General features: G+C 42.7%; 1 protein-coding gene across 1 annotated transcript in view; it reads left to right on the forward strand.

Annotated features, from left to right (window-relative positions):
• USP54 (ubiquitin specific peptidase 54) overlaps positions 1–8,090 on the forward strand; it is a 178,262-nt gene extending 170,172 nt beyond the window's left edge. Inside the window, exons 20-23 of the mRNA XM_012663346.1 lie at positions 1,431–1,549; positions 1,868–2,008; positions 5,362–5,548; positions 6,750–8,090. Of these exons, the coding sequence (XP_012518800.1) occupies positions 1,431–1,549; positions 1,868–2,008; positions 5,362–5,548; positions 6,750–7,309 (1,007 nt within the window). The 3' untranslated portion in view covers positions 7,310–8,090. The remainder of the gene's footprint in view (positions 1–1,430; positions 1,550–1,867; positions 2,009–5,361; positions 5,549–6,749) is intronic.
• The last annotated feature ends 1,422 nt before the right edge of the window (positions 8,091–9,512 follow it).

Genomic DNA, 9,512 nt, shown 5'->3' on the forward strand with positions numbered 1-9,512 from the left:
GCAGGCACAGTAGCTCAAGCCTATAAGCCCAGCAATTTGAGAGGCCAAGATGGGCCGAGATCCCATCTCTACCAAAAACTTTAAAAATTAGCCAGGAGTGGTGGCACATGCCTGTAGTCCCAGCTACTCAGGAGGCTGAGGCAAGAGGATCACTTGAGCCCAGGAGTTCGAGGTTACAGTGAGTTGGGCAACAGAGTGAGACCCTGTCTGAAAAAAAAAAAAAAAAATTATTGGGCAAGAGGGTAAATATATTTTCATTTTAATGGAGATTTTCAGGTTGCTTTTTAGGAAGACTATAACAAGGATATTTTCCTGTACTTTTTGGGGAGTCTTTTAAGGAAATAAAGATTCCTAGGCTCCAACCACAAACATTCTGATTTAGGTCTGTAGTGAGGTCTAGGAAGCTGTATTTTTAGTAGCTCCCAGATCAATCTGAGGTGGTTTTGAAACTACTGCATTTAAGTACCAGGAAATATTGAAAATAACTGGTCTTCATTACTTACATCAGCAATATCATGCTTTAACCATATATATATGTATATATATATACACATATATGAATCATAGTATCAAATCAAGATGTGAATTGGCCACATATGTAGCAAATGTAGGTCAAGGGCATGTACATTTTCAGAATGGAAGACTTAATTAGTCAGATTGGGGACAACCCCTTGGGAGTCAAATATCCTGTTTAGATCAACTCTTATTTGAACAATCTAGAAAGATTTTGAGGAGAGGATAAGCATTTAGTGATTGTTTAGAATTTAAGTGATTAAGAGAAGCTAAGTGGGGCGGGACATAAAAGACCATTACACATGTAAAGTGTTTCTGAAAAGGTTCTGTTTAGAGTAATAAGCAGTTACCAGGTGAGATGATAAAGAGTACTATGCTGAAAATCAGGACTTGAGTTATAATCCTGGTTAAACTATTAACTACCTGTCAGATGCTGGAACTCATTTTCCTGTTATATAAAATGAGGAGGTATGATAGATGATGACTATCAGCATTTCAGTTCTTAACTAGCCCAGAGATAATAGTTTACTTTGTCACTACAGATTCTCTAGAAAATCACTGTGTTAGATAATTTCTTCTGTATATATTATAAGTCTTGGGCCTAAGTCTGACAGAAGCTGATTATGTTTACAAAAATGAAATGAAGCAAGATGAGGACATTCAGCTGTCTGTCCACAGAGCCCTTTCTCTACAAAGTTCTTAAAGGGCTGTGAGTTGAGACCCTTGTGGCCTACAGGAAAGTATCCATATCCTGAAAATCTTGTTTCTAAATTTCAGGAGCATATCCTCCATTGGATTCAGGGATGCATATTTGTTATTTAATGAAACAAGAGCTCCTGAGTTTGTGCTGCCAGGCTCAGAGTTTAGACCACAGAAGAAGAGATGGCTTCAACTTGTATTTCTTTTTTCCTCCTCAGGCTCTGCAGATGGCATGGGGAGGAGGTTGCATTCAGCCCCTGGTCTTGGTCTCTCAAAGACCCCAACAGCAGAAATGGAGCACAGTCTCCATGAAGCTAGCACAGTGCCTGCTTCTCAGGTAGCAGCCTCAGATGCTAAGGTGCTGGGCCTGGGGATTGTGTTGGGGAAGGGAATGTGGAGAGATGTGAGTGGTAGGGTTGATGGTAAGGCAGAGACTTGGTAATGTGGGGCCATCAGAAGAAAACAAGGTCTATGATTGGGCTTCTTTGGAGTGAGAAGAGATTGCCGCATGGCTACTACCTTACAAATAACATCTAATTTGGTGTCTACTGTTGAGTCTTTCCCTATTCTTTTCCATATCCCTGAGGACAGGGTCTGAGGGAAGACCACAGGTCTGGTGTTATGTGTCTGCTTGTATGTGTCTGTGTGTTTGAAGGCTGCACCTTGCCGAGGCCTCAGCAGGGAGTGTGGGGAGGATGAACAGTACAGTGCAGAGAACTTTCGCCGCATCTCACGCAGTCTCAGTGGCACCGTTGTCACAGAGAGGGAGGAGGCTCCAGTTTCTTCCCACAGTTTTGTAAGTAGAATCAGGGTCTGTGTATTCAGAGCACTCTCCTCCTTGCTAGGTAAAAATGTAGTGCAGGTGAAGAAGCAGTGAGAAAATGAAGGTTGTAATTTGAGGGAAAGCCAGGTACTCTCAGCAAAAATGAGGACATGCAGCCATTATTTTATTTATACATATTCAGTTGGAGCCCAGAGTAATGTTCATTTCTTGTAGCAGTTCTGAAAAGGAGTGTTATAGGGTACCCTAGGGTGAGAAGAGTCATAGTAGCCTTGAGAAGAATCTGAGAGGCAAAGGCTGCTGATTGGCTCAGAACCTACTGCACTAATCAAAGGAAGAAGGGAAGAAATGGGATGGAGTATTGTTTTGCTTTTTCCCCCACCCCACCACTCAGTACATTTTTGAGTGGTGTCCAGTGTGGATTTAATGCAAAGTGAAGCATGTGCATTAGTGAGAAAAGGAAAATGATTTAAAATCCTCTTCTTGAGGCTTTTCATATGGTACTAATGCAATAATCTGTAGGAGGAAGGGACAGGAAAACCCAAGTTAGTAGAGATCAGCAGACTTAAATACTATCTGTGGCTGGGTTTGTAGGTAATTGTACCTTTTGAGAATTTCACACACTTGTCCAAGACAAGTTGAGTTTTCTTTACAATAGAGGTGAGGATACAAAGCATCAGCGTATTGAAGCTTGTCCAAAAGGTCAGTTCAATACAAGTGTAAAAGCAAGTTTTAAATACATGATACAAAAATAAAATAAAACGATATAAAAGGATATACAGTGAAAACTAAGTCTCTATCCTACCAACCCTTCAGATCTAGTTTCCCTCCCAAGAGACAATCATTTTTTTTTATTTTGCATAAGTTCTTAATTCTGAACAGCCTGCCACTCTTTTTTGGAAGAGGTGGTCTCTTCTGCCTACCATTTGCTCTTATATACCTTCAATGCATTTAATGGCAAATTATTATTTTCCTAGGAGAGCTGGCTTCCTTTTCCTCTGACCTCTATATCATCGATTAAGTGATTCATTCTTTTAAACAAATGCTTATTAAGCTTATGTTCTAGGTATTGCACCAGGTGCAATACAGTGGTGAGTTAGATACAATCCCTGCTTTTATGGAGCTTACAGTCTAGGGGGGACAGATAAGTAAATAGGCAATTATAATGCAATAAGGATTTGATGCTATGGGAGCATAATAGAAGGGACATTTAAACCAGGCTTGATGTATCAGGAAAGGCTTCTTGGTGGAAGCAAAAGGAATATAGCAGGTAAAGGTACCTGAAACAAATATTAACTGAACTAAAAGAAGCTCATTTGGGATGGCACAATTAGAGAGTCTGGTAAGGGGAGATGATGGAGAGTGTTGACAAGTGAGACTGCAAAGAATAAAAACAAAGGGTAGATCGTAGACCACAGAGAACCCTCACAGTAAGGAGTTTCGAAGGATAGAAAGAAGTAGACACATTGGAGAGCCAATTAGGAAGTAAACATCAATGAGACTTGGTGCCTACCTGCCTGGATGTTGGGAGAAGAGTGTAAAGGATGATGGCCAAGTTTTATAGGTTCACAGTGATATATTTGAGGGAAGGTTATGTGTTCAATTTTGGATACGTTAAGCTCGAGTAGAGATACCTGGTGGTAGGCCTTTGGATATGAGGCATATTAGCTGGAAATAGAGATTTTGGAATCATAGCCCTTGAAAAGAGGAAAGAGTATTGCTAAAAGAGGAGAAGAGCCAGGATAGATCCCTGAAGAACATCAGATTTAAGGTGGTTCTTCTTCTGAAGAACCCTAAAAGGAGACTGAGAAAAAGAGACCAGAGAGATTGAGGGGAAACAAGGGAAATGTGATATCATGGGTACCAAAGGAAGAATGTTTCAGAAAGGAAGGAGTCATTAGCTGTGTTACATGCTGAGAGGGCTGGCACCTAGTCCTTAAGTTGTATGGTAAATGCCTACCATCAGCCACCCTGTGGTAGGTGCTGAAAGCATACACTGCGGGGACAATACAAATTCTGCCCTTGAATAGCTTGCAATCTAGTAAAGGAAATTAGATATACTGACTTATAGATTATTTTATTTAATGTATTATTTACTAAGTGCCTGCATTGTTTCAGGTGCTGTTCAAGGTGCTGGGATATGGAAATGAAAAGAAATGTATGCAGTTAGGGGAGAAAGACAATCAACAAATAAATGATATAATCCCAGACAATATTAATTATGATAAAGAAGAATAAAATAAGGCAAGGGAATAAGGAGTAAAGAAGTAACAGTGATTTTTCCTATGGCTATTTCTGATAGGGTAATGAGGGAAATTAGCTCTAAGGAAGTAACATTTTATCAGAGACTTCAGTGATACGAAGGTATGAACCATGGGAAGAATATTCCTGGTAACAGAAACAGTAAGTATAACAGCTCTGAGGTAGGAATGAGTTTGGTATATTTGAGGAACATTAAGAAAGAGTGTAAAAGGTATAGGAATAATAGGAGATAAAGCAAGAAGGAGTAGCAGGGCCATATCACATAGGACCTTGTAGGCCATGGTAAGGAGGTAGTGGATGGGAGATAGGATGATCAGATTGAAGGCTGTTACAGCAGTGGTCCAGGAGAGTTTAAATATAAAACCCGTAGGCAGAAATGACAGTACTTGGCAACTAATGGAATTGTGGATGGGAAGTGGGAAATCAAGGGCAATGCCAATGTGTGAGTCTGGGCGACTTAGGAAAATGAGGTACCAGGAAGAGGAGTTTGGAAGAATGTTGGTTCAATTTTGGATATATTATTGTTTCAGATGTTAAAGGAGATATTTCTAGGTCCTTACCATAAAATTGGATAACTAAAAGACTGTAGAGCAAGGTATAAGCATCAGTGAATACAAATTTGACAGGCAAAAGAGGAAGCTGTGGAACATAGCAGTGACAGGAGAGAAGATGGAGTAGAGTTGTTGATTCTACATTAAAGCATGTATATTTTAGTTCTCAATACTTAAGAGAAGTATAGAATTGTTTTCTCAATCTCTCAGGCTTTCTGAATTTCTCTCTCTCATTTCTCCTTTATTTTTAAATTTCAATCTCAGTCTAATTCTACTGTTAGCATCAAGGAGTTTGCTAAAGACCTGACTTGCAGGGTTAGAAAGGTGAGGGATATGAGGAAGACTGGTTAAGGGAAGAGAATCTGAAGTTTGGAGTTTCGTAGAGGGGTGACGGGGAGAGTGGCTGAGTAAATTGGGTTCCTCTCCAGAACAAGGCACGTTTGTGCTCGAGTTCCCTCCATTTCCCTCTGCTTGCCTTACTGTGTTTACCCACCACATCCTGCTGTGTGTTAATCCTCATCTCTATGTTTTCTTTTTGTCTTGTCTCATTATAAGGATTCATCAAACGTGAGGAAAAAGCATTTGGAAACCGGGCACCGTTGTTCCAGCTCCTCTTCCCTCCCTGTCATCCATGACCCTCCTGTGTTTCTCCTTGGTCCCCAACTCTACCCTCCCCAACCACAGTTCCTGTCCCCAGATGTCCTGATGCCCAGCATAGCAGGGGAGCCCCATAGACCCCCAGGTAACTCCCTCCAATCTAATATTATATGCCAGTGTGGACCTCTAAGGATCAAATCAGTATGCCTGGGGATGGGGGTGGGGTGTCCCAAGGTGGGGTGGTGTAAGGATATGAATTACTACTTTAAGGCAAAGCATTGATCTACATGCATTGTGACTGAATCATTTCTTGGGCACCATGGTTCTTAGGCTAAGGGTCTAGACCAGCACCCCTGTAATCTGTCTACCTATGAGAATGAACTGCTTCAGTCATGATAAAATAAGTTTTTAAGTGACAAAGGGGAATTAATACCCAGTCTTTGGGATTCCCCCCAAAACAGAAAATGTCATCTCTATCAGCTAGTCTTCTCTCCTTCTATGATCTGAGTCTCAGCTAAGGAGTGGTCTAGGAGGACAAGGAATGAATGAGTGGGAGATTTGGAAAGACCCTTTATATGCAGTACCCATGCCATGTGTACAGACCCAGACAATCCTGGGGAAGGTGGGCGGCATTGTTCTGTCTTTCTTTGACCCTCCACAGTAAGATGTTTTTGTTTTTCTTCTCATGAACTGAATATATGGCTTAAGGCACTGGTTCTCAATGGGGAAAAGGGAAGTACTACTGAATCTAGTAGGTAGGGGCCAGGGATACTGCTAAACATCACACAGTGCACAGGGCAGTCCCTCCCCACCCCAATAAAGAATCATCGGCTCAAGATATCAATAGTGCCAAGGTTGAATCAATGTATAGAAAAGGCATTCCACATTGTGTGTGCGGGAGGAGTGGTGTGAACAAAAGCAGAGATCTCAGAGATTGAACAAGAATGTAAGTAGACGCAGTTTAACTAGAGTGAAGGTACCATGTTAACAAAAGCTGAGTGAGGTTTTAGAGTGGTGGCTCCAGGAGTAGAGTCATAACAAAGGGAGTGTACATTTATTATATCAGGGAGCCATTCTTGTGTGTGTAGGGGAGGACGGAGGAGCGATTATAGTGGAGTGAGGTAAAAGTATGGCAACTTTCATCTGCCCAGGTTGGAGGTAAGAGATTTGATTTTGATATATATTAATATTTTTAAAAAATGAAATAAAAAGCTAGTTCCTTCTTTCGCTTGTGTGTATGCTCTTGGAGGAGTGGGGAGTTGAGTAGAATAGCCAGGAATGGTTGTCTGGGAAGGAGAATGGTTTTCTGAAGATACTCAGTCTTTGGATTTCTTTTCTCTCCCCAGGAACTTCGAGGAGCGTCCAGCAGTTTCTGGCTATGTGTGACAGGGGTGAAACTTCCCAAGGGGTCAAGTACACAGGAAGGACTTTGAACTACCAGAGTCTCCCCCATTGTTCCAGAACAGATGCCTCCTGGGGACCCCGGTCAGAGACCAACCAGCACATTGGGGCCAGATTCCTGACTACTCCAGGGTGCAATCCTCAGCTAAGCCACACTGCCACACTACCAGAAAGAAGCCAGGACCTTCAGGTTCCTCATGCTCAGTCCTGGGGCGATCTTTTCCACCTACCCTCCCACCTTCGCATTGTTCACCCTGTGTCCTCACCATCTAGCCGTCTTCATGTGCCCCGGAGGTCAGCTTGGAATTCAGGTCCTAGTCCAGGGCCCCAAACCCCTGGTCCTCGAAGAGTAGATATGCCCCCAGATGATGACTGGAGGCAAAGCATTTATGCCTCCCAATCTGGACACAGGAGGACACGGGGAGAGGGGTTTCTGTGTGTTCTAGCAGATGCCCCTGGGAAAGAACAGATCAGGGCTCGAGCCCTGCAGCACAGCCGGTGGTAAGGGTCACTCCTTTCCTTTCCTGGAGCCACACCTTTCTCTGAAAAACTGTGTCTGTGGCAGAGTTGGTACCCTGCATCCCTGCCATGGTTGTGCTATTCTCATCTCAACATAGAATTGGCAATTTCTCCTAGGGGTGCCTGGAACCTCTAAAGAGACCTGGCTCCTTGGGAGGGAATATTTGAAATTCCAACTTCCATTCCCCTAGCAAAAAGAAGCAGCTGCTGCTTAAGGACTTTATTTGAGCCACTTTAAAGATATATTCATGCTATTACTCTGGACACACACTAGCCATTCCTTAGGATCTTAAGATCACTATTTTACTTTTTATTCCTGGATGCTTTATGCCCCAGCCTCCACCTAAGCCCTCATCCTCTGTTCCCTATTATATTCCCAACCTTATACTCTTATTTTATCCACCTGTCCCTATTACCTGACCCTCTATCTTCCCCATCTCCCATCCCTGGAGGGACATGTAGCCCCCTGGTCATGGTTCTGACCACATCATTCAGGGCAGCCCACCCACCTGCCCAGGTATTATGGCCTGTCAGCCTTCCCTGTGCCCCCAAACCTTAGGCCTAGAATGTGGAGCTGCCAACGTAACGTTTGCCCTTCTGAACAGATGGAGTCAGGCATACTAACATACCCTCCTATCTTAGCAGCAGAGCCATTACTGCCACTTGCTCATTCGCCATTGTAAACCCTCAGATTCAGCTGAACTATTTTAGGGCCAAACATACTGTTTTTGTAAAGTATTTTTCATTAATAAATCTATAAGATAGTTCTATTTAATCCCTTGTCATTCTTCCCTTTTGTATGCTCTTGCGTTTTTGTATTGGGGTGGGAAGGCCTGGACATATATATGAAGTGGCTTTTGACTGAGTGGAAGTGAGGAGCCAAAGAGGAGTTAAAGGATATACACTCAAGGTGGGAGTCAATGGGCCCTAGAATAGAGTGCCTTTCCTTGTCATTACGGCCACTAGCATGTTTCCTATCCCTTTCCTGCCAGGGGCACTCAATACTCAATACATTACACACCTTCTTCCCTGCTTCCTTCGGGACATTTTCTGGGGTTTCAAATTCCTCTTACAAATTAACTCCTGACCCATGTATTCTTGGTGCCCTCCTCTACCTTACAGGTTTGTGATGTGCCTCCTATCCTTTGCTCTCTTCCCATGGCAGCCCCTCCCCTACCGTTCCCCTGTGGTGTAATGGCACTTCCATGCCAGAAAGATCCATTTTTACCCCTGCCTCACTCCCAAGAGTCCCTTTCCTCTGAAAGATATTTTGTGGGTTCCCTTTGTGAAAAATACCCATTGTTGGGGTTTCCTTTCTCTTTTACCTCAGCTCTCAGGATCATTGAGATTGACACAAAGAAGAAGTGGGAAGATACTCTTTGAGACCTTCAGACTACCACTTACCTAATTGTCACCATCCATTATGAACAGATTCTGAGCACATGTATTATTGAACAGGAGGATGGGCAGGAATTTTTCACTCCATCGCACTTGGATCCTATACCATCAAGTTATATAGATCTTAGTAATATGCTGGTCCCTTTCCATGAGTCAACATATCCCCTGGTGTCATACACACACTTTTCTAATAATTTCTGATAGAACAGTCAGTTCTTCTCATGAATGTCGGTCACCTTGGTCTCTGTGAAGTTTCCATAAGTCACCTGCATCCAAATTCTGTGCATGCACACAAATAAGGAACTAATTTCCAATTCCCTATTTACTCCCTTCCAAATCTGTTTTCGGAATGAATCAAGAAGGAGGCTGTGTCCTTTTCAGGTGAATTCTGCAGATTCTTTGAACACCTCTTGGTGTCATTCCTTCTCTTCCCCTTACCTCTTTTGATTCTGCTTCAGCTGCTTTCTTATTTTGTGCCTTCAGACTCTTGACAATTCCAGGCCCCAAACACAAGGGCCAGAATTCTCTTTCAAACTCCATTTTGAATGGTCACTGCTCTGGTACCTGCAATGCTTCCTCTATTTTCCTATCCCCTGCCGACTCTTTAGTACTCAGATCTGGTAGCTAAATTGTTAAACATTTATTTCTCTATATTAGTAGGAGATTCTGAAGTTTGATCATGTCTCCCCATTTTGCTGGAAGCACCATGAGAGCCAGAGTCGTGTTTCATTCATCGCAGCAACTAGCTACAGACTGCCCCTCTCCTCAATCTTTTGTTTCTGCATGCAAAG

This window comes from Propithecus coquereli, unplaced genomic scaffold (genome assembly GCF_000956105.1).
Source record: "Propithecus coquereli isolate 6110/MARCELLA unplaced genomic scaffold, Pcoq_1.0 Scaffold80, whole genome shotgun sequence".
Classification (NCBI taxonomy): domain Eukaryota; kingdom Metazoa; phylum Chordata; class Mammalia; order Primates; family Indriidae; genus Propithecus; species Propithecus coquereli.